General features: G+C 36.7%; 1 protein-coding gene across 1 annotated transcript; it reads right to left on the reverse strand.

The window, feature by feature from the left end:
* Window positions 1-1,771: 1,771 nt before the first annotated feature.
* On the reverse strand, window positions 1,772-25,303 carry oxnad1 (oxidoreductase NAD-binding domain containing 1). The gene is given in 5 exon segments (XM_039736548.1): window positions 1,772-1,900; window positions 1,903-2,028; window positions 4,720-4,828; window positions 20,685-20,927; window positions 25,289-25,303. Coding segments are annotated over 5 exon segments (519 nt in total). The 3' UTR covers window positions 1,772-1,874.
* Between the last annotated feature and the right edge of the window lie 71 nt (window positions 25,304-25,374).

A 25,374-nucleotide genomic window follows, 5' to 3' on the forward strand; every position in this document is an offset into this window, starting at 1 on the left:
ATGCTGAACTCTAGGCAAGCGTCTTTGAGATAGACTTTTAATAGACTGTTAAGAAACCTCCTTTCCCGATTAGGAAACAGCTTAGTGACTGAAAATATCAGTATTTTTATCAAATCAAAGATATAGTGTATAAAATAGCAGATACAGATTTATTGTTTAACAATGTCAACTAACCATATCACAGTGTTGTGTAATGGTGACACATTACTAGAAGAGGTCAAATTAACTTTTGTTTGTTCAAAGTTATAGATTACTCTTTAAGAAGAGTGTGACAAACCTTTACCTGCACACAACTGCAGAGTCAGAAAGGGCTCCCTCACTGCTGCTTTGAAACATCTCAGTGACAAAAAATACTGAATACCACTAAACACCTCCTGTAACACTAAATTTCAAAGTTTAGACTTTCACAAAATGCTTTGCTAAAGAGAAATTACTTGACGACCATAGGTCTAACACATGCTGCCACACATATCCTTTGAAAACACAGAACAAAGTGCCAACAACAAAAGACACAAAAAACGACATTCACCTCTGTACCTATGATTTTAAGATGCTAGATCAGTGGATCATTTAACTTTAGTGAGAGTAGTTTTTATGAAGATTTAAATTGCAAGCATTGTATTTTTGAAGGCAAGGTATTGTTTTCTTGATATTGGGTTGCTGTTTTTAGTTCCAAAAACTTCTTATGTTGACTAAAGTTTTTTTTCAGTAATTTAATACAAAACCACATCTCTCCGAGAGACTTACAATGGAGGAATACTACATACACAAAATAAAAGGTTAAAGATCAATATGTTCACTTCAAAGAAAAGAAAGGCATTCATTCACATGGTGAAATGTTATTATTAAATAACACAATATTAACATAAAATATACACAAACTGTCCCCAAAAAGACATTCTGTTTTTTGTGTAGAACCCCTACCTACAAGTGGCCTAGTTACTGTATATCTATCACATGCACTGCTGTTTACATGAAAACTCTATCCAGGCTATTTATTGTACATGGACTTGAAAAGAATTCAGTGTTGAAAAAAATACATCAATTTTAAAAAGTATCTAGAAAAAGAACAAGTATATCTTTACTGTTAAAAAAAATAACCATACATTCAAAAATGTTGTCCATTACTAAACTGACACAAGTGCCAAATTAGGAGGCATGCATTTGAGCCACTCTGTTGCAGATTAGACAGCTTGGTAAAGCCTTATGTTGTTGTTGCAGCACATATAAGATTATGGTTACTCTCTTGAATCAAGAAGAAAACTGCTTAAAATATTTTGCGGTGTTAATGTCCAATCTGTAATATTACCTGTAGTAGTGTATACCACCTTTAAGGTACTTTGGTCATAAAGGTTTAATAAAGTATTAAGGGCATTCACCACACACTTATCAATGTGATAAATGCAACTGTTTTGAAATGTGAAAATGAAAAGGATTACTTTATTGGTATTTAAATCATAATACTATAGACTAACATTATAGGACAGTTGGAACGCTTACTGATTAACAGTTATTTTCTAAACTCTGAAAAATAATAAACATTTGTTGATGTGACACAAGGACCATTATACCAGCCAGTTGTCCATATCAGTATAATATTAATAAAAACACACACAAAAACTAGCATCAGCACTGTAATCTAAAATGTTTTCAAAACAGGAAAAAGCCAGTTTTACTTGCAGTATGGAACAGAAATGAGATGACAGACCAACTATTTCTCAACAATGGTGAGCAAAATTTTTTACATGTGGTCTATAATAAGATTTTAAGAGAACAACTTTAAATTATTGTAATATTGTAAAATACAGTATTTTACAGTAAAACAGAATAACACTTTCTGCATACTCTGAGTATAAGAACTTGCATAAGAAAAACTACCACCATTTTTCAAAAAGAATTTTTCTTTGGGAAATCCTAAATTGATAAGCTGACTAGAAACAGACTGTATCATAGGTGGTGGTCCACATATATAGCACAGGTTATTTTGAAATATATGTTCTTCCAGAATCTTTTCAGAAATTCTTCCCTCTGTAAAGAGATCAAGTAAAAAAAATCCATATCTCTAATTTTAGGAACAAATTATAATAAGATATCATTCATATTTGTATTTTTTTTTAAATACAAGGCACTTAAAATAAAAACAATAAATGCAAACATTAACCTCAAATAAAATCTTAAAACATCACTTTGACAATCAGTAACACTGAAGTTCTACTTTTCTTCTTGTACAATGCATAAGTGAACCCTTATGTATTGGCATAGCAACAGTACAGATGCAGAATGCACAGATTTCTAAGACCATCATTCTATCTTTATGGACTAACAGTTTGACTTGGTGAACCTGTCGATAAAATTATGTAGACTACAGTATCAAGGTTACAATGCATTTACTAAAAACAAATTAATGCAACACTTGGAAAACTCTTTTGATTCTGACATCTTATATTCTGATATCAATAAGAGGTGAGGTTAAGTGAGGAAAATGGTAAAAGTATATAATACTTTTCCCAATACCCATCTTAACAGAACTGAGTTAAGAATTTAAAAGTACAGCCGATGCTTTTTTCTGGAACTTAGGTAACTTTCTGTTAAATGAGCTCACTCACTAATGGATTTAGGTTTCCCTGGTAAAACAATGCATTATGAAAACATTCAATAGTTCAGTGTTTAAATGACTTTATTTTTCATTCCTCCATTTTAAATAAGCTGTGATTTTTTTTTTAACATAACAAGGGTTTTCATCCAATATCCCTACAAGAAATTTAAAGTTCTCACATATTTTTCAAACTACGGTAATTGTTCAGAGAAATCTGAGCATATGTGTCAAAGCAAACAATTGATTTAGTGATTATTTTTCTCCTTCTGTATACATGAAAATGACTGTTAAAAAGAATGCAGGTGTTCTCTCTAATTCAATTGTGAAATTGATGCTGCAACCACAGAAAAGGAAGAAAACAAAGTGGCATACTCGTAACTTCACATATTAATATTTTCAGATTGTTTTGTTTGAGTGATAAAAAATAGCACATTCAACAACAAAACAGTACAACTAAAAACTCCCACTTTTCACACTTACTCATAAACTTAATATGATAGAGCTGTTGTTTAAAATGTTTAAATCTGACATTATCATTTAGCATCTGCCTAATTTCCTTTAAAAATAAAGCCTGTCCAATGTCCCTGCTAATGATGTAGTTATTGCAGAAATGTTTATTTACAGGTGAACACTAAAATCTAATTTTGTAAAAATCACTAGCCTGACTGTGATGGCAGAAATGTTACATAATTTTTAGTGTGGTCCATTTTTTATTGTATATCTTATTTTAAATCATATAGAATGTTCAAAGTGGAATATCACAAAGTCCTTCTAAAAAGAAAAAAATCTCAAAATTAAAATTCTGTTTTTGTAATAACAATGCCTACTGTAAATGTCAGTAATTATATTACTGCTTAGGAAGGGAATTTTTGGAGTTAATGTAGCCAATGACCCATCTCAAAATTTACAGAAGTTTCCCATTAATTACCACAATTACAACAAACTCATGCTAGAAATGTAAGGCTGTTTGCATTTTTATATTTGCTTGTAGTTTACTGACTTCACTATTATTTGTGGATTTAATAAGTATTTTCACTATGCACATCCTAAACTGAGGAATGGACAAGCAATCCTGAAATGCATCTGTGCCGGTGGATCTCTGTATTTAAGTATGTTACTGAACTTAAATCAACAGCTCCTCTCCTTGTGAACTTTAAAGATACTCATAGGTAACTTTTTAGGAAATTTGCAGGAGACCTGGTCATAGTCTATCACCTCCCTTTATAAATTGAATGTTTTATGTACTTCAGTAAGGCGGCATTATGACATAGCGGTTACTGAGTTACCTCGCTACTTCTACAACTGCCCATTGCCTGAGTTGTCTTTGTAAAAGTTAACTGTTTGCTAGGTAGGGTGTGCCCTGTGATGGCCTGGCACTTTGTGAAGGGTTGGTTGATGTTTTGCATCCAAGACTGTAGGGACATGTTTCATGCTCCCAGCAACACTGAACTGGTTTTAAGTAAGTATCTTTGTGTGATTTTTTTTCTTTGTCAGTGGTAAATGTAGGATAATGTTTACAACAGATTGAAAATAACTGTTATCATTAAGCAATGCAAAACATAGCTATGAAAGACAATGTAAAAAAATTAATAGTTGTTCAGTAAAACTTTGGTAAAGCGACTAGTAGTTTCTGCAGCCTGTATTCGTTATTTCAACGTCTTTTTAAATTATTATTATTAACTAGATTTTTTTTTTTTATTTTGCTTAGGTATTTTTTAAATCTCCTAGGCAAAATGTACACTACTTTCTAAAGCCCTGTGATGTGAAGCATTAATGTTAATAATTTTTCAGCCTGTCCATTTTATTAATTATTTTAAGAAATACTCACTTTTTATCAACTATACTATATTAATACAGTTAGTGCTACCCAAGAAATCTTTAAACAAGATTGCTAGTAACGGATATTTCAGTACCTACTAAGGAAAAGTGAAATTGATTAATTAGTTTTTATTATTGTGCATTTTCACAGTGTACAATGTGTATCACTACAAGTTATGCTACTGTGAGAGCACCATATAAATATAAAAGTTATTTTATGGAGTTGTTATATTGCACCACAAATGATATAATTTGCTTATGCCTGTTAATAATTTTGATTTAAAATAAATAAACAATCAACATACCATTGACATATGGTCGAAGTTCTTCACTAATATTTGTCTTCTGTTGTGTTACATGAAAATCACATGCGATCTTCCCAGAAAACTCTTGCGAAAGTCCAATAATGGTATTCTAGCAAAAAAAACATGTTGCTTTGTAAGATGTTTGTAAGCCAGTCTTGTGAAAAAACATACTGTAATTAGTATATATTTAATTTTATCAAACAACCAAGCCAACCCTAGTTTATATAGCCCCGTTCTGCAGCAAACAACATTGTAGAGCACTACACTAGTAAATACACAATACAATAGCATACAAGTTTTTACAGTTTGAACATAGACAGGTCAAGTCTAATTTAGCATCTAGGCTACTATACCATGCTATCCACAATGACAGACTAATCTATCACTGTAATTTATCATTATAATGCATTAGTAAAAAATATTTATGAACTATGGCTTACAGTAAATCAAAATATCTGCTATAGGCCTGCTATATATTTATTGTGACATTGTATTTATTTAGTCATGTGTGGAGCTGTGAAAACATGTTTGCCCTTTTCAGGCTTTCTCTTTTATTGTAGATTTTTGACAGTAAATGGTTTCGGCTTCTTAATCAAAATCTGATATTACAAAAAGGGCTCCTAAGTACTAACACTTTTATAAAATTTTATTGTTTTTACCTCAATGAACAAAGTTCTCCAACATCAACTGGAAATGCATAAAAAAGGTAAGTTACGCATAACAGTTAGTCATGTCACCTTAGATTAACACTACTAAGAAGGTTAACAATGTCAAACTTTTAAACAGGTAAAATGCCTACACAGGGTTGGCACTGATGGCAGGACAATTCAGATAATCTATTAAGTTAATACACAGGTGGAATGTGGAGAGAAGAAAAGGGGAGAAAAAATATCAGACTTCAGTTTCAAAACCAATCTTCTAGACAAATCATTCAGCATCAGGAATCACTACACCAAACGTGCAATAGCAAAAAAATAAAATATTAAGAAATTCATTTTTTTAACCACTACTTTTTGACCTTCTTTTTAGAACAATCTTCCTGCTTCTTGTATATATGAGTTAGATAGCCTGTGGAATGAGTAAATACAATTTGCACTATCCTTAATTTAATATTTATGATTAATAATCAGTATTATTTTTCATATAACTTTGCCTCTCCTACTAACAGCATTACATTAATATTAACTGCAGACAACAGTACAAAAGCATATACTGCATGCACAAACTTAAACAGTTTTTTTATCGGAATGGCAATTATCCTTTAATAAAAACCCATCACAAATATAATATGTTTCAAAGATTGCTCTAATTGTTTTGTAATCTTTCCAGGAGCAATCTTTTTCTCTAAGACTGACTAATATTAATTTTACTACAGTAGAAATGCAGAATGATTTGCTGATTTTCACTAGCTGAAATTGCGCACAAGAAAAAAAAAAATTCTTTTCATCCCATATTGTGAGCTGCTATGATTTTAACCTAAGGAAATGTGATTAACCTGTTAATAAATGTTTATTTATTCATCTTAGCAAAACTGAGATTAAATTCTTTTTCAGTACAAATCTTACAGTTCTTCCAAATTATTTTTTTCTTCTAACACATCTAAAAATGCAATCAAAGTGAAGAAAATGTGAAAGATTTTTATGTATTTATTCTGAAAAGCAATGCAAATGATTTAAGATTGTAGAAAATGTAAATACTACATTTGCTTATTTGATCTGATCTCAGGAAAACTAAATGTAGAATTACCGAGAAATCTAAAGAAAAATGCAGGGGCTTTAATAAATAAAAAAGGAGGAACATTCATATCTAGTCTAATGTCTGTCTTTCTTTGAAAGTAACATGCTTTCCACAATATCCAATGTTTGGGACAGAGATGCAAAAGTGTTGTCATTCTAAATGGCGTGACCAGAATGTATGTAAATACCCTTAAATTAATGTCTGCAATGAGAACTATAATAATGTCTAAATTGTTTGATCTGTAATTATAAACTGTGGAGCAGAGTGGTAAATCAAGGAAAAATGTGTCTGTCCCAGGTATTATGGAGGGCACTGTATTTACTATTATAATCAAATTTATCATTCAATTTCCATATATCTCATAGTTTGCATCCACCTCCATTAAACATACTGAATATAATAAGTTTAATCTTCTTTACAGTGTGTGGTTTTTATTTTTGTTAAATTGATGTTATTCTACTGGCTTACGTGATATTATAATTTAATTTAGGTATAATGTTCTCTTTTCTGTCAATAGCTTTTAAATTAAAGCAACTCAAAAAGTCTGTTGCAGTAAAAGAAAAGCAAACAGTGATTCTTGTCCCTAACAGCTTAACCATTCGAGATAAACATTTTGAGAATTATTTTTCACCTTGGTTTGTCTTTAATTCATAACACCTAATAAAAATCTTTAGGAAAACAAACTAAAAACTAAGTAGAGAAGGGTCAAATAAGCAGCATGCCATAACATACACTTCAAATACTAACATATATTTCAAATGCCAATCTGTCTGAATTTATGCTTTTAGCAACTGAATTAGTAATATGCAGTATTGTATTGCTGAACAAAACAGCTTTTTTACCTAATAATATCAGCCCTTTCAAGGTTCTTGTCAGCTTCCTTTAAAACAAGACAACACAACTTTACATTTAGAGATGAATATGTCCCTCAAGGTGAAATGTCTCATTACCAAGTCAGAAGTGGTAAAAATGCATTTAGGGGTTCATGGCAGTGAGCATGTTTTAAGTAAAAACAGTGTGCTTAGGCTCCGTGCTGGTGTAAGTGTACACAGGAGCTTGGACAAGTGGCCCTGAAGTGTTGATGGGGGAATTGACAGAGCCCACGTTCATGTGCAGACATATACATGCAAAAGTTTGGGCACCATTGCTTGAAATGTCTGTTACTGTGAATAGTTAAGTGAGCAGAAGAGGAGCTGATAATGAAAAGGCATAAAGTTAAAAGTGACTTCATTAATATTTTAAGCAAGATAACATTTTATTTCCATCATTCACAGGTACAAAATACTAAAAAACGTAAAGAAACATAAGCAAAGGTTTGGGCATCTGACATAGTCAGTACTTAGTAACACCCCCTTTGGCAAGTATCACAGCTTGTAAACACTTTTGGCAGCCAGTTAGGAACCTTTGAGTTCATACTTGGGGTATTTTCACTCATTCGTCCTTGCAAAAGGCTTCTAAATCTGCAAGATTCTTCGTCTGTCTCGCATGCATTGCTCCTTTGAGATCTATCCATAGATTTTCAATAATGCTTAGATCGGGGGACTATGAGGGCCATGGCAAAACTGTCAGCTTGCACCTCTTGAGGTACTTCATTGTAGATTTTAAGGTGTGTGTCAGATCATTATTTTGTTGTAGGACCCATCCTCTTTTTAATTTTAACTTTTTTACAGATGGTTTGATGTTTGCTTCCAGAATTTGCTGGTATTTATATGGACCCATTCTTCGCTGTAACAATGAAATGTTCCCTGTGACGCTGGCTGCAAAACAAGCATGATTGATCCACTCCGGTGCTTAACAGTTGGTGAGGTGTTCTTTTCCTGGAATTCAACAACTTTTTTTCTCCACACATAACCTCTGCACATTTTGGCCAAAAAGTTCTATTTTGACTTCCATCAGTCCACAAGACTTGTTTCCAAAATGAATCAAGCTTGTTTAGATGTCCATTTGGAAAATTCAGTTGCTGAATTTTGTGGCTAAGACAAAGGAAAGGTTTTCTTCTGCTGATTGTACCATTAAGGTCATATTTGTTTAGGTGTCGCTGCACAGTAGAACAGTGCACCACCACTCCAGAGTCTGCTAAATATTTCCAGAACGTCTTTTGCAGTCAAACAGGGTTTTTATTTGCCTTTCTAGCAATCCAACGAGCAATTCTTTCAAAAGGTTTTCTTGGTCTTCCAGAACTCAATTTGACCTCCACTGTTCTTGTTAACTGCTATTTCTTAATAGAATTACAAACTAAGGAAACAGCTACCTGAAAACACTTTGCTATCTTCTTGTAGCTTTCTCCTGCTTTGTGAGCATCAATTATTTTATTTTTCAGAGTGCTGAACAGCTGCTTAGAGGAGTACATGGCTGCTAATTGTTTTGACAAGGTTTGAGGAGTCAGAGAAATTACACAGCTTTGCAATTTGTATTACCTGGGGTTTCCTAACGATGACTTTTAATAATCCATTGCCATAATGAGTTAAGTAAGGTCTGAGACCTTAGGAAAAGTTATTTGAGACCTTAAATATCTTGGGGTGCCCAGACTTTTGCATGGTACTCCTTTCCTTTTTTACACTGTACAATTGTACAAAACAAAAACAATACACTAATCTTGCATTAAATACTGAAAAGAAATGTGTCATCTTAAACCTTATACCTCTGGGTGATCAGTTAATTTTCTGCTTGCTTAACTATTCACAGTAACAGACAATTTAAGGAAGGGTGTCCAAACTTTTGCATGCCACTGAAAACCAGCTGTGGATATCACAAGCAGATAAAAGTAAAAAAAAAATACCTACCATATTTTTGGTTTCAAATATGTCCACAACAAAAAACCACAAACCCAGCAAATAATACATACATTTTAAAATACATTTACCCTGTGTATTGCACACATCAGAAAGTCACACCTGAAATGCAGGTTGTTTAAGAATCTCAAAATATAATCTTTCAGAAATTCTACAAAAAACAAATCTATAAAAAAAAATACCTAAAACCTAGATCTTTACAAACAAATAAAGTTGGATCAAATAAAGGCTCATGTCATACTGTTAAAATGTTGAATAGTTAACTTTCACAATCACATTATGAAATGCTACAAATATGAAACTCCAGACACTGGATATCATACTTTGCTTAGGATACACAAGCTGCAGTATTTATTCTACGGCACTACTTATTGTTCTAAGATTCTTATATACTTATTCTCACCATTTTTGTGTATCACTCGTATGCCTTACTTCCAAAAAAATAATTTGTTAGTTTTTCTGGACTAAGGAATTCCAAAAGTAAAAATGCTATTCTAGTCTGTGAGTCAAGAAACAAATGTTAACAAATGCAATTTTTTTCATAACTGGTCATTTACTATGTGATTTAGTCCATATTCACTCAAAGTAAAATAATGTATATACAGGTAAAATTCCATTACAACGAACTGCCAGGGACGTAAAAACTATTTCATTGTAATGAAAATTTTGTTGTAATGAGATTCTTTACTTGGTGCTATAGTGTTTTCTTTAACTTGCGTCCAAGCTTTTGCAATCATTTCAATAGCTTCTTTCGTGTTTATTTTAATCTTTTCAGGGTGCGAATGATGCCCAAACCCTATGGCTGAAGCACTGCTGTGCAATTGGGTGGGAGGAATTCTTTTTTACCGTGTCCTGTTCGGCTGTGAAGCAATCAGAATTGATGTCTGAATGCTGGCGACTAGCCTTACAGTTTTTCTCTCAGGTGGAGCGTTACAGCTTCTGCTGACGTCACGCCTGATACCAAAACTTTATTAAAAAATATTTTTAGATGTTTTAAGATTCGAACCGGACACGGAGACAAAAGTGAAAGAAAAAGAAGAGAGAGAAGGAAGAGATGGAGGTAAAGGGGGAGGGGGGGTTTCGTATAGAATAAACAATAAATGAACCAGAATCCGCTTCTAGACCTGCAGAAAGAGAGGGGGAAACAAACAAACCACAAGACAAAAACATTGCTGCATCAGCTACATGAAGATATATAAAAATGTTTGCTGACAATCATACAGTAATTATTACTGAGGCATTTAAGGCCACCACAACCTTAGATCATGTGCTGAAGATGTCCAAGTCATACTTATGAAATCACCATGTGAGCACCTGTGTGTGTACGCACGCTTGTATGTGTAAGGTTTCTCTATAGGAGCATCCAATAGTGAGTGTGAAGGGCCACAGACCTGCCCCCAAAAACGCGCGGAAGATGGAGGAAGTTCCAAGCCCAGAGATCCAGAGGTCACCCCAGAGCGGAGACCCCAGGGAGGCCGTCACCAGAGAAGCCCCAACCCCCACCCGAGGCGCAGAGGATCACCCGGGGTCACAACCAGCAGCCGGCAGAGTCCCGGAGATATCAACGGCAAGCCCTCAGGCCCGCCGCAGCCGCTCTCCCCGAGTCGGCCGGGCCCGGAACCCAGCAGCCCGGGACCCGAGGGCGACCCACCCGCCGAGGATCCAACAGAGCCCAGGGAACCAGATCCCACCAGGCAGCCACCGGGAGCGACCAGACAGATGCTTAAGGCAGGGGAGGGTAGGCAAAGATGTTGTAGTATTGCCAGATGTCCCAGGAGAGGGAGGAGTCCAAAACCCCACCTGACATATACAGTCACACACAAACACAGTCATACACTCCCTCCCTCATGCTCTCACATACACATACAACCCAAGACTTACAAGGATGTACGCCAGACACCCATTCACACTCCCACACACACCCTACCTAACTCTGGTCCCGGTGCTGCCGTACCTGAGGTACAGCCATTCCTGGACGTCAGAGTTAGCCCCGTTCCGCAGGGGTAATAGTGAGCAGGCACCCCATCCAACGTAGAGCAAAGCAACCCACCACTCCAGACCACAGGCAGACGGCCAGCTCCCACTCCTAGCCTCCAGCCCCGGCAGCTAACTGAGAACAGAGGTGTAATAAGACCTCTAGTCTCCCTCCGCCTGCTCTAATGTAGTGTTGGTGTGTGCTGATAAGGTGCATTTTGTGGTTGGGGCGCAGGCAGTGCCGGCACCATGTGGCCTACACCAGCTGATGCCAACACACAGCCCCACCTCCCCCCCAAAACTCTCCGTGACTAGGTGCAGTTTAAAATTGGAAGTGGACACCGCACTCGGAGTGAGGCTGAAATTTCCCCACCGGATGCCGTTGAGTGTGCCCACTCCCAAGGCCCTAAGTGTGCATTTGTGTGGAATGTTTTTGTGGAAGTGTTTAATGTGCAAATAAAATTGGGGTGTAGGCTGCCACAGGACTGCGGAAACGGGATCCATACCGCACCCCTGACTTACCCACACCCCAAGGCCCTATGTGCATGTTTGTGTGATGATGTGAAGGAGCAGGAGGAGGGAAATGTCTGAGGATGGGGAGGAACGGCTGAGGGGCCTGAGCCCTCCAGGGAGCCAGCTCCCCTACTGGCCCCAATAGGCACCTCCGTTCCCAAAATCCACCCGGGCACGGAGGCCCCAGCCTATCTAGCCATGGCCCGAAGCAGCAGCATCACAGAGCCCCACGGAGTCTGAGGCCACCAACCCACACCACCCCAGCAGAATATTTACTCCCATCCCCACATTTACTCAACATTCAGATTAAGTAAGACATAAGACACCCAGGATAAAGCTGGATCCTCCCTCCCGGACATCCCTCCCCATGGTGGAACTGCCGCACGTTCCGCCCTCTTCCCGCAGCGTACATGCCAGGACCCAATCCCCAAGGCCCCACCCATATCCCCATCCGGGACGGCCGCCCCAAACCCTAAGCCACCAGGCCCACACCCAGACCAACCCAGGGGCATTGCGCCACTAGGCAGCGACCGCAGCCACCGCCAAGACCCCCTAAGGCCCTACACACAACCACCAGAAGCCCACCCCGAGGTAACCCAAGCACCACCAGAGTCGGGCAGCAGCCCCCCAGCCCAAGACCCCCCTAGTGAACCCACCCCAGGGATCCTCCAGATACTCCAAGCTCAGACTCTCCACCACATCAACCACAGCATCCCGCAGGACCATATCAATGACCCTCCATCATCGCTATGTGATGGAACCGATCAAAGGAGCCCAGAGAGATTGATTTGAAGTGGAGGCAGAGGCTGTCTCAAGTGTAATATGATCCAATAAAAGATTTCTATACTGGTTAATGCAAAGATTATCTTTGTTTTTCCAGTTTATGAGGATAGTTTTCTTAGCGATGCATATGGCAGTGAGAACCACGTGAACCAAATTTGTTTCAATCGGGACATCCTCTAGGTTCCCCAGCAAGCAAAATGAGGGGGAAGTTGGGATATCACATTTCAGACACTTTGACAGGTCTTCACATACTCTATACCAGAATCCTGAACAGGTGGACATGACCACAGTGCGTGGATATAACTGTCAGGAATGTTGTCTGTGCAGTGTGTGCAGGTGTCAGATGGCACAAATCCCATCCTGAACATCCGATGACCTGTATAGTGTACTCTGTGTAGAATTTTGTATTGAATTAGTTGTAAATTGGGGTTTCTGATCGTTTTAAAAGTTTTTAAACAGGTTTGGGACCAGAAAGTCTGATCAAAGCTAACTAATAGATCCTCCTCCCATTTGCCTATAGGAATTGCTATTGTATCATCTATTTTGGTCAATGTTTTATATACTTTAGACAGTAATTTGGGGTGTTTGAGATTACAGAAGTCTAATACCCTTGATGGTGTTTGTAATTCTACTTTAAGATTAAATTTTTCTTTAACTACTGATTTAATTTGGAGATATTCTAAAATCTATTCTTGTCTATCCCAAATTGGGAGACTATTCTGTTAAATGGAATGAAATCCAATCCTTCAACTATGTGTTCCATGTATAGAATTCCTTTACTTTTCCAGTATGGGAGGTTCATCATTTTATTGTTTTGCAATATGTCAGGATTATTCCAGATGGGTGTGTGTCTGCATGGAATTAGTGAAGACTCCGTCATTTTTAGATATTCCCACCATGCTGTCAGTGAGGTACTGATATTAATACTTTTAAAGCTTTCATGCTTTCTTATTTTTGAGCTAATAAACGGTAGGTCCGAAAGCTCTATAGTATTGCAAAGTGTCTGTTCTACATCTAACCAGGACTCATCCAGCGGGTTATGTTGCAACCATCTTGGTATATATTGGAGCCTGTTGGTTAAGAAATAATGATAGAAGTTGGGTAGATCCAACCCTCCTCTATCTTTGGTCTTCTGTAGTGTTTTTAAGCTAATTCGTGGAGGTTTATCCTTCCAAAGGAATTTAGTGATGGAGGAGTCCAGGGATCTAAACCAATCAGATGATGGCTTGTTTGGGATCATAGAAAATAAGTAATTGATTCTTGGTAAAACCATCATTTTAATTGTGGCAACCCTCCCCATAAGTGATATCGGTAAGGATTTCCATCTAGCAAGATCATCTTCCACTTTCTTTAATAGTGGGATGTAGTTTAGTTTAGTTAGATCTGCCAGCCTGGGAGACACATGAATGCCCAGGTATGTAATATTCCCTGATTCCAATTGTGTATTAAGGGAATTGACAAAAGAGAAATTAATTGGAAGAACTGTGGATTTTAACCAGTTTATTGAATAATCTGAAACTCTTGAAAAGGAGTTTATTAGTTCAATTGCCTGGGAGAGAGAGGATTGAGAATTCTGAAGATAAAGTAACACGTCATCTGCATAAAGACTGATTTTATGTTCTATGTTCTTACACTTTATGCCTTTAATAACTGTAGTTTGCCTGATTGCTGCTGCTAGTGGTTCAATAAAGATAGCAAATAGCGAGGGGGAGAGAGGGCATCCCTGCCTGGTCCCCCTCTGAAGACAGAAGCTATCTGATGTTTGGTCATTTGTCCTGACGCATGCTGTTGGTGAACTGTATAAAATTTTTAACCAGTTTATGAAGAAGTTTCCAAAACCAAATTTATGTAAAGTTGCAAATAAGAACTTCCAGTTAACTCTATCAAAAGCCTTTTCTGCATCGAGAGATAATATACTGGTTTCCATGTTTCTGCTATAAGAAAAGTCTATTAAGTTGAGTAATCTACGTGAATTTGTGGATGAATGTCTCCCCTTAATGAAACCAGTTTGGTCTGGATGTATTATGAAAGGGGTTACCTTCTCTAATCTTTTTGCAAGGGCTTTACAAATTATTTTCAGGTCAACATTAATAAGAGAAATTGGGCGATAGCTGGTAGGAAATATAGGATCTTTGCCTGGTTTTAACAGGAGACTAATGTTGGCTGAATTCATGTTTGGCTGTAGTCTACCATTTTCTTGTATTTCACACATCATTCTGAAGAATGTTGGCGCCAGAATGATCCAGAATTCTTTGTAGAACTCTGCTGGAAACCCATCTGGACCTGGAGCCTTCCTATTAGGCATGGAGTTAAGAGCTTCCTGAAGCTCATCTGATGTTAATGGCGAGTCCAGGACTGTAGCTTGGCTATCTGATAATTTAGGAAGTATTATCCTGTCTAGAAACTCATTGATCTCATTATCTGATGGGTTAATCTGTGGTGAGTACAAGGTTTTGTAAAAATCTCTGAAAGTGTTGTTTATTCTTTCAGGGTCATATACTATATTCCCAGTTGAGTCTTTAACAGCAGATATGGCAGTTTTCTCTTTGTTTATTTTTAACTGGTTGGCTAAAACTTGCCTGATTTATTACCGTGTTCAAAGTTTTCTATTCGTAGTCTTTGTGCTAAAATTGTGTTTTTGTCAATAATTCCTTTAAGTTCTAGTTTACTTTTACGCAATTTGTTTTGTAATTCTTCTTCTGGGGATGCCTCTAGAGACTTAATGATTTCTTCTAATTCCTGAATACGTTTGTTTTCTATTTTTTTCTTATGTGATGAGAAGGAAATTATTTTACCTCTCATCACTGCTTTCCCTGCCTCCCAGAGAACAGATGCTGATGTTCCAGGAATGTCATTGTGTTCTAAATATAAAGCCCACTCTTTTTTATAATATTCCACAAAACCTTCATCTTTAAGCAGTGACGTATTAAACCTCCAGTTTTACCTGATGGGATTGTTTTCTTATTTAACAGAGTTAAAGAAACTGGAGCATGATCGCTGACAACTATAGGGTGTATCTCAGTGTCTGAAATGTCAGCCAATAATGAGCTGCTGACTAGAAAATAGTCCAAACGTGAGTGAGAGTGATGAACATGTGAGAAAAAAGTATACTCTCTACGGCTGGGATAAAAGATCGCCATGCATCACAAAGCCCATAATCACTCATATACTGTTTGACTATATTAGTGGAATGCCAACTGCGCTGAGTCCCAGCTGTACTGAGCCTGTCTGAAGAATGATCCATCCAAAAATTAAAATCTCCGCAAGTATAAGTGGACAGTCCAAGTGTTCGGAGAGTACAGAGAAAAATTATGAAAGAATGCGGGTCATCTATGTTTGGACAGTATATGCTAACAATACATAAGCTTTGATTTTGTATAGATAGTTTTAGTATTATAAATCTACCATCTGGATCTGAGACTGTGTCCAATACTTTGAAATTTGTATTTTTGTGTATTAAAATAGCTACACCTCTTTGTCTAGAGTTATAGGCGGCAGAGAACAGTGTGGGAAACTCAGATGTTTTAAGTTCATCTGCAACTGTGGCAGACCTATGAGTCTCTTGTAATAAGACAACATCTGCCTGCAGTCTTTTAAGCTGATCAAAAATCTTTAATCTCTTCTCTCTAGAGCCAGTTCCATGAACATTCCAACTGACAAACCTTAGTGTACCCATAGTTGTGTGTGTGATTAGCTAATGTATGGTGCCTTCAGGTGAGTTAGTTAAGTAAATAAATGTATAATTTAATCTGAAGAAAAAAAAAAAAAATAAATAAAAATAAATATATATATATATATATAAATAAAAATAAAGCAATAAATAAGTAAATAAAAAATATATGCATAATAATGCTAATAACAATAATAATATTATTAATGCTGATGATAATAATATGAATGCTGAAAATAAATAATAATAATAATGCTGATAATAATAGTGCTAATGATAATAATAAAAAAATAAAAATACTAATAATAATAGTGCTGATAATAATAATAATAATGCTGATGATAATACTAATGCTGATAATAATAATAATCATTCTGATAATAATACTAAAGCTGATAATAATCAGACAATAATAATAATAATAATAATAATAATCAGACAGAACCAAAAGTGTTTGTGGTTGTATGATAAAATGTAATAATTATAATCTAGTGTTTGTATGCGTTGTGTGTGTGCTGACGCAGTGTAGGAAAGTTGTGTGATTGTGTCATGCGGATGTAAAGCTCCAGAAGCAGGTAAAAGAAGGAAAAAAAAGAGTGATAAGGTTAAGAAAAGAAAAAAAGTAAAAAGAAAAGGTGTTAGAGGTGTGGGGTGGCGAGAGAACAGGTGATCCCATCATCTAAACACGGATATAGCAGCTTTTTTTTATATCCTGACATGCTCATACCCAGTGAATCCCGATAAGAAAAATAAACTTGTGACCTGATGTTGGGCTAATAAAGCCAGTCTGTCACTCCTCGCTCCTTGTACAGCCTGTTGTTGATGTAGAGCTTGTCCACAGAAATGACAGCGCGGCTCCCTTCTTGGATGAATTTTTTACGTATTGGGAACAGAACTCTGCGGCGATCCAAAATTTCTTTAGGAAATTGATCATTCACGCTAAAATTTTTCCCTTTGAGCTCTTTCCGTGGCTCTTAACAAAATCCTTCTGTTTAAAATGCTCAAATTTAGCCACGATGGGACGAGGTCTTCTGCTGTCTGCTCTCTTGGCTCCAAGGCGATGTACCCGGTGAAAGGTGATGTTTTTTACCGTTTCTTCGGGTATCTTCATGTGGGTCTGGAGAAAATACTTGATTGTTTGTTCGCAATCCTCCGGTTGTCCTTCCGTCTGCTCCGGCAGGCCTGCGAACACCAGATTGTCTCTCATGCTGCGGGCCTGAAGATCCAAAACCGTCTCCTTCAGGGTGGGAGGAATTCAACGCGAACATTATCTAAATGCGGAAGCATGTTGTGGACAGCACAATTATCAATCAGAAGCTGAATCATCCTTTTCTTCCTCTTCATATTGTGAGGTTTCTGAACTCTTTTGGGATCCTAAACCCAACGGGAACATCACGCTTAAGTGCTTACCGAAGCGCAATCGCCACGTCTGTGGAAGATTGTTTGTCCGATGCCAGGGCAGGGCAACAGCGGGCTCACAGTGCTGCAGTGAAGTGCCACAGAAGCGAATCCTAAAAGATCATGGGTTCGCTATATGTCCCTGTCTTACACCCCGAAAACAAGACGGTGAGTCTCAGTACTTTAGCAAAACTAGCATTATTTAGCTTGAAACAGGAACAGCACAGTTATTTATTATAGCGGGATCTGCCACTCTCCTATGAACAGACACAGCAGTCAGACAGGGTTGTGACCAGTTTAGTTTAAGTAATACTATTCCTTGCATCACCCATCGATTTAAGCTGTCTGTTTCCACAGTTAGGAACATATTGAGGAAATGGAAGACCACAGGCTCAGTTCAAGTTAAGGCTCGAAGTGGCAGACCAAGAAAGATTTCGGATAGACAGAAGCGACGAATGGTGAGAACAGTCAGAGTCAACCCACAGACCAGCACCAAAGACCTACAACATCATTTTGCAGCAGATGGAGTCACTGTGCATCGTTCAACCATTCGGCGCACTTTACACAAGGAGATGCTGTATGCGAGAGTGATGCAGAGGAAGCCTTTTCTCCGCCCACAGCACAAACAGGGCCGCTTGAGGTATGCTCAAGCACATTTGGACAAGCCAGCTTCATTTTGGAATAAGGTGCTGTGGACTGATGAAACTAAAATTGAGTTATTTGGGCATAACAAGGGGCATTATGCATGGAGGAAAAAGAACACAGCATTCCAAGAAAATCACCTGCCACCTACAGTAAAATATGGTTGTGGTTCCATCATGCTGTGGGGCTGTGTGGCCAGTGCAGGGACTGGGAATCTTGTCAAAGTTGAGGGACGCATGGATTCCACTCAGTATCAGCAGATTCTGGAGACCAATGTCCAGGAATCAGTGACAAAGCTGAAGCTGCGAGGGGCTGGATCTTTCAACAAAACAACGACCCGAAACACTGCTCAAAATCCACTAAGGCATTCATGCAGTGGAACAAGTACAACGTTCTGGAATGGCCATCTCAATCCCAGACCTGAATAAAATTGAAAATCTGTGGTGTGAGTTAAAGAGAGCTGTCCATGCTCGGAAGCCATCAAACCTGAATGAACTAGAGATGTTTTGTAAAGAGGAATGGTCCAAAATACCTTCAACCACAATCCAGACTCTCATTGGAACCTACAGGAAGCGTTTAGAGGCTGTAATTTCTATAAAAGGCGGACCTACTAAATATTGATTTCGTTTCTTTTTTGTGGTGCCCAAATTTATGCACCTGCCTGATTTTGTTTGAACAATTATTGCACACTTTCTGTAAATCCAATAAACTTCATTTCACTTCTCAAAATATCACTGTGTGTGTCTCCTATATGATATATTTAACTGACATTTTTTATCGTAACAACCAACGATTTATACAGGAAAATAATGACTATTAACAAGGTTGCCCAAACTTTTGCATCCCACTGTAAAATAGGCTTATAAGAATCTTATTAAATACACAATTTTAAAGTAATGCAGTTTGTCCGTTCACATCCCATAACATAAATCTGACTAATTATAAAAAAAAATTTGCACTGTCTTTAAAAAAAAAATCAAGATGTTTTATTCAACTTAAATGCTATTTTAGGTAAAGTCAGCATTAATTAACAATAATGTAATAGGTACTGCATCCATTGTCTGCTAAAGCATTCTTCCAGCTAATTAGCTAAGAAGATGGTTGTTTTACAGACCACCAAATACACTGGGAACTATACATTGTGAGACAAATAAAGTAGTCCAATATGATCATGTCATTCTTTATAAACTCTAAACCAGGGATCTACAACTCCATTCCTGAAGCACTACTGTGTTTACAGGTTTTCATTTAAACTCTTTTCTTTAATTAGTGACCGGTTTTTGTTGCTAATCAACTTTTTTTTTATTTTAATTGACTTGTTTTAACGTGTTCCTCTGAATTGCTTAATTCTTTTCCGTAAATGGCATCCAAACAGAAATAAGATATGAAGAGAGACAACAGATGATCAGCTAAGTCTGGGCCTCAAACTCAAACCAATTTCACACCAACCAGTTTGATAATTAGAAGCCAATTCTTGATGCTAATTAAAACTGTTATTAAATTCCACAGTGCTTTCATTCTGTAACAGCAGACATTTCCAAAAACTGTTGATTTTCTTTTTTCTAAGAACAACATCAAAATTTTTTGTTGACCTGAGCAGATCAAAATTATGGAGTCCTTCTCCTTTCTTAATTTTCAGATAATGTATGATGGACACAAGTTGCTGGTCATGCATTTGGGCTTGTTTGGTATCTCTTTATTGTTTGGCTGATAATTAATGAAAAAAGAAATAAATAAGGGGATTAAGTCTTAAATAGCAAGTCAATTAAAATTAAATCTAGTGTTAATCAGCAGGAAAAACTAGTCATTAAGAAAAGGGTTAGAATGAAATCCTCCAGCCTCAGGGTCTAGGACTGGCGACAGAGAACCCTGCTCTACACTACATTCTACAATATCCTTTTGTCGGTGGTGGTAGTCTAGGAAAAAACAAAGCCAAAGGTATAGAAACCTGTTACCAACGGAATGCATTTATCATGTGCATAAGTGGCAAATCAAGGGATGGTTATGACTTTACAGAGAGTAGATTTTCAAATCATTACATATATTCATACATTCATCATCAACTAAGTTGTTGCATTGTTTTATAACCTAATTTATTATATGTACTGTATGTAAATATTTGTGTATATATTCTACTGTGTATACCAACATATAAATACTTAGCAACCAGCTACAATACTATTGCTATAATTTCGGAATAAAATGTAATATTAACAAAGAACATTTTTTAACTAATTTGAATTACTAATACTGTATATGTGGTTCAGTGACCTATAATCGTAAAAAAAATAAAGTACAAGATCAAAAATAAGCTATACTTTCAGATCATAAGGCATTTGAGAAAATGTGACTTTTCCCATGCTCATTTTACTGGCACTCTTTGTGCTGATTAAATGATAACACTACCATTTAAACCTCAATCATACCAAATCTAATCACGTACATAGCATACAAACCTTGAAAAGTAGTTCATCTGTGCTTTTTGCACTGTAGCACAGCTGGACAAATCCTGGTTCATACCCATAGCCTTGAGCAGCCCTTTTTCTGTGTAGATCAGCCACATGCAGCAATATTGAGTACAGTGGGTTAATTCCTACTCCTCCTGCCACCAATAATATATTTTTTGCGGGCTCAGAAGGTAGAGGATCGAAGAAGAAATCTCCTCCTGCTCTCAAAGATACTACTGAATCTAGGCCACACTGCAAAGAGGAAATAATGTTTAAGTCAGCAGGAAAGAATATGTTAATATATAAAAATATTTACATTTCATTTATTTTTTTTAATTAGCACAAATGTTTGTTATGCATCATCTGTTGAATGACAAATGCAATGCATGTCTCCGTTATATTTCATTTGGTATGGGATTCACAAAAGCAGTGTCAATATTAGTGATGTACCATCTGTTGGAATGACAAAAATCACAGAAACCAGATTGACACACAGACACTTATCTTTTTATTAAGGTGGAAGAAAGGCGGTAGTGCATTGCGCTGATTTGTGTTATAGTATCATAGTTTTCTTTGGTATAGTTTTCTATTATTTCTTAAAAATGTTTCCACACCTCATTATGTTTCTTTGAGGTCACTGCATCCACTTACAAAGCTAAAGTGTTTCTCTTACTGATGCAATAACACAAGGGATGCACTGATCATGCAGATCACTCACTGACATTCTACCATCTCATTGGCAAGCAAAAGAAAAAATATTATGAGAAAAGTTTGCAAATAAACATGCTTGTACTGTCCTGATTGCTACATTGGGCTGTGGTTTGATGACTGTTTTGAAACACTGCATGAAGGACTAAATCTCCATCAGTATAGAGTGGACACTTAGATATACCTTCCCTACTGCATTTATTTTGATTATTTGGTATTTACAAGTTTCTGTCATATATAATAACTTTTTTTTCACTGTTAAAGAAAAAGAATTCTGTATTTTTAACTCATTTTTCTGGGGGCAAACAAAAAAGTCTAAGGAGGCTATGCAACACCTCCGTAAAGGTAATTTGTAAACATAGCAATAAATCTAAGTTAAAATGATTACACTACATTAGATTTTTAAAAAAATAGACAGACAGATAGAAGTCACCTTACATGCATATGAAAGAAAATAAAATCTTTAGAAAATGAAAAAGGCTGAGTTTACAATACAGCAGATTAAAGCTCCATAAGCCTTTTATCAATTTTTTTTAATGCACAATAAGTCACTCTTGCTTAGGATATGGTAATAAAACAACCAAGCACAATGTCTTTGAGTGCATGAATTCACTGGCCCTGACTGATGTCAATCAATCCATAATTATATGGGGAGATTGTGCAAACTCCATGTACAACCTAGCAATATAAGGTGGAATGACTGTTCTGTGCTACCACTCTGACTATATTAAAACATTACCAAATTTACTAAACTTCAATCTGAATAAACTTAGGTGAATTGGCATTGGTAAAGTGGTCTAAGTGTGTGTGCATGTGAGTGTGGGTGCTGTCTTGTGATGGGTTGGAGCCTTATCCCAGTATTGTTCCTGCCTCATATTGTTCCCTATGATTATAGGGATAGGTTTCAGTTGCCTCGTGACCCTCCCCTGGATAAGCTGGTTAGGAAAATGGATGGATGGTTATTATTATTCTGTCTATAGCAGAGAAAAGTATAATAATAAATTAATGGCTGGAAGATACTGATTATAGCATTTAATAATAATTATATTAATTGGTGGCAAGGTGGCACAGTGGAGGAGACTGTGTTCACATGTTTTTTCCAGGTGGTCCAGTTTCTCACATAGTCCAAACACAGGTGGTTAGGTGGATTGGCATTGCCAAAGTGGCCTGTGTGTTTATGTTAGCTATGCAATGGACAGGAGCCCTACCAGGGACTATTCCTGCCATGAACCTGATGATTGATGGTAAAGGCTTAGGAAGATGGATAAGTGGATGCCTCTAACATCTGGTTAGTACTTGTCACTTGATTGAATGCTACACATATTCTCAATAATCTCTCTCCTGAAGCACACATGTGTATTATTAATATAGAGGTAGCAGGCAATATTTTTGCAAAATAAAGAAATGAGCTTCAATACAGTGACAGAATATAAGCAACTGTAAGTGTGCACTTTTCAGTTATTATTGTCTAGTTGTCTACAGACCAGACAGAGCAATTCACATCTGAGCATTAACATTAAATGTCAATAACTGCACATGGCTGAAAGGGTGCTGCTGAGGAAGAAGAACAGAGCAGTCAGCAAGTGAAGGACACAGTTGATATCCTTTTAAAATGGCAGAATCCACAACAATGAGATGTTTTATGATTTTTTACCTTTATAAAACAACATGGATATACTGTTCTGATATATGTGTGTAACTGAGACATAGATCAATACCTGGTAACATTTTCGGCTTGAAAAATTAATGTATTTGGTAAGTTTTAAGTCTTTTCTTTATAATTAGACTCAAGTACCCATTTAATAAAGTTCCATTACAAAATGCAACAGTGAGCTAGGCATGTTTTAAATTTTTTTTAAATATGCTTCAATTTTGAAAACAGGTTCATGTGGGAAATTAATTTATAACATAGTGGTGAAGAAATAACCTTGACCTGAAAAATACACAACTTATTCTTTATTAAAACACATTTCAAAAGGTGGGCATTTTAGCCACTAAGTCTTATTCATCTACTAAACCTACCAAATCCAGTAAGGAATTGAAGGGCCAAAGACTATACTAGTAGAATCAGTAGCAAGGTAGGAACCATACCTGCACAAATTGCCAGTCCACTGTAGGACACACTCAACCACATTGGACCAATACATATTCATTAATTAGCTAACATGCATTTTTTTAGTATATGAAAAGAACATCATAGTACCTGGACAAAACTAATGCACTGTAGACACTGGAAGAATATGCAGTGCCACAGACAGTGCCTGAACCTCAATCAAACTATTGACTTTGGAGCTGTGAGGCAACAACAAAAACCACTGCATTATCATGCAGCCTTGTTTTTAACTAAATTATCGATTTTCAGATAAAGGCCAAGTCCTCTCACTCCTGCATTAGTTATGAATACAACTATTTTCTTCTGTAACTCATAATTACATTAAGCAGGTATGAGAATAACTAAACATTTAATATCACATGAATAAAATTATTTGAGTATAACAATTCAATGAAACAATCTGTATGACTTTTCAGTTAACATTTTTGTTGCTTTGAGATTCACTTCTATGTAAATCAAAAATCAGTGTTTGGCTCCAGACATTTGCAGAAATTTCCTCAAAGCACCAAACTGTGGCCATCACTTTTCTGTTTTTTTAATCTCACACAACTCACAAGAAAGCTGACAAGACATTCACATTTGCAGCAGAAGGTGTGGTAGATTCCTGTTCTAAGCTAGTTTAGCAGGAGTGCGTTGTAGCTGAGGGAAGAGAAAGCCTGTTCAGTACACACACAAAAGTTTGAATGGGAAGAGCATTGGTATTTTTTTCAGCACTGTACCACTACAGTGTTTGCAGTCTCCAAGTGCCCATGATTTCTTGCTCTTTACATCACTCTTTTGGTACCTCAATATCCACCAGATAAACATTCACTGTGGCTGCTCAAGTTGGACTTCTTTGCAATTCTGGCAGGTTCTCCCTTTAAAGGATCCACATGAAGCTGGTCAATTGAGTGATGTAATGTCAACTCATACTGGGCTCTCATTTTTTGGAACCAAGTCAATACTAAAATCCCTAAACCAGGCAAATTCAACTTGTCACCGATGTTATATTTTCATTTACCATCTATTTTCTAAACCGACTTATCCTGGGCAGTGTTGCAGGGCATCTGGAGCCTATCCTTGTGGTGTTATATTTTTCATGACCTATGCAGTGAGATTTGAGTGCCAGACAAGGAAAGTGACAGTGTGGTGATGCTTATTTGATCTTATGGAAGTCCTGAAGGTGACCCCACACCTTCGATTGAATGTTAGGTGTATCATGGGGCTCATGGATTCCAGAGGACTCCCCCACCACCACCTTTGAGATCATATACTAATATAAATGAGCTCCGACCTCCAAGGAGGAGGTCCCTTCCCTGTTGTGCAACAGTAATAACAAATTGGGAAGAAGAACAAGACGTTGACTAAACAGAGCACTGCTGGAAATTTGCTTTCACTTCAAGCAGTGCTTGCAGGGAAATAGGAATGTAATTCCACTGTGAATACAAAATAATAAATCTGAAGTAAACTGATTACACTATACTGTATATTAAAGCAGTGACTTACATTTTATTTTATTTTAAAAGCCAGTGTTATTGTCCTCCTTCATATCATTTGTATGTATAATAAGAAATGTCATAATATGCACTATAGCCAAGCCATGATGAAAAACAAAGTACGATCTTTTTCTGTAACTTATGCTGTCTTTTTATTTAGTTCAGAAGATGGTAGAAACAGTTGAGGATGTAATGTTTACTAAGTGAGCAAAGGTAACTGGTAAGGCAATTTGTGATCTCTAGTTGCCTATAAGTAGGCATGTATTCAAATCCAGTCTTGAGAAATTATCTGGGTTTTTCAGCTTTTGCTGACCTACCTTGATTTTCCACATCTTCCTGATAAGGATGATGCTATTATTAAAAGGTCTCTGGTGGCTGTAGTTTTCTACTCTGATAGGTCTCT

Source organism: Polypterus senegalus, chromosome 15 (assembly GCF_016835505.1).
Source record: "Polypterus senegalus isolate Bchr_013 chromosome 15, ASM1683550v1, whole genome shotgun sequence".
NCBI classification, from domain to species: domain Eukaryota; kingdom Metazoa; phylum Chordata; class Cladistia; order Polypteriformes; family Polypteridae; genus Polypterus; species Polypterus senegalus.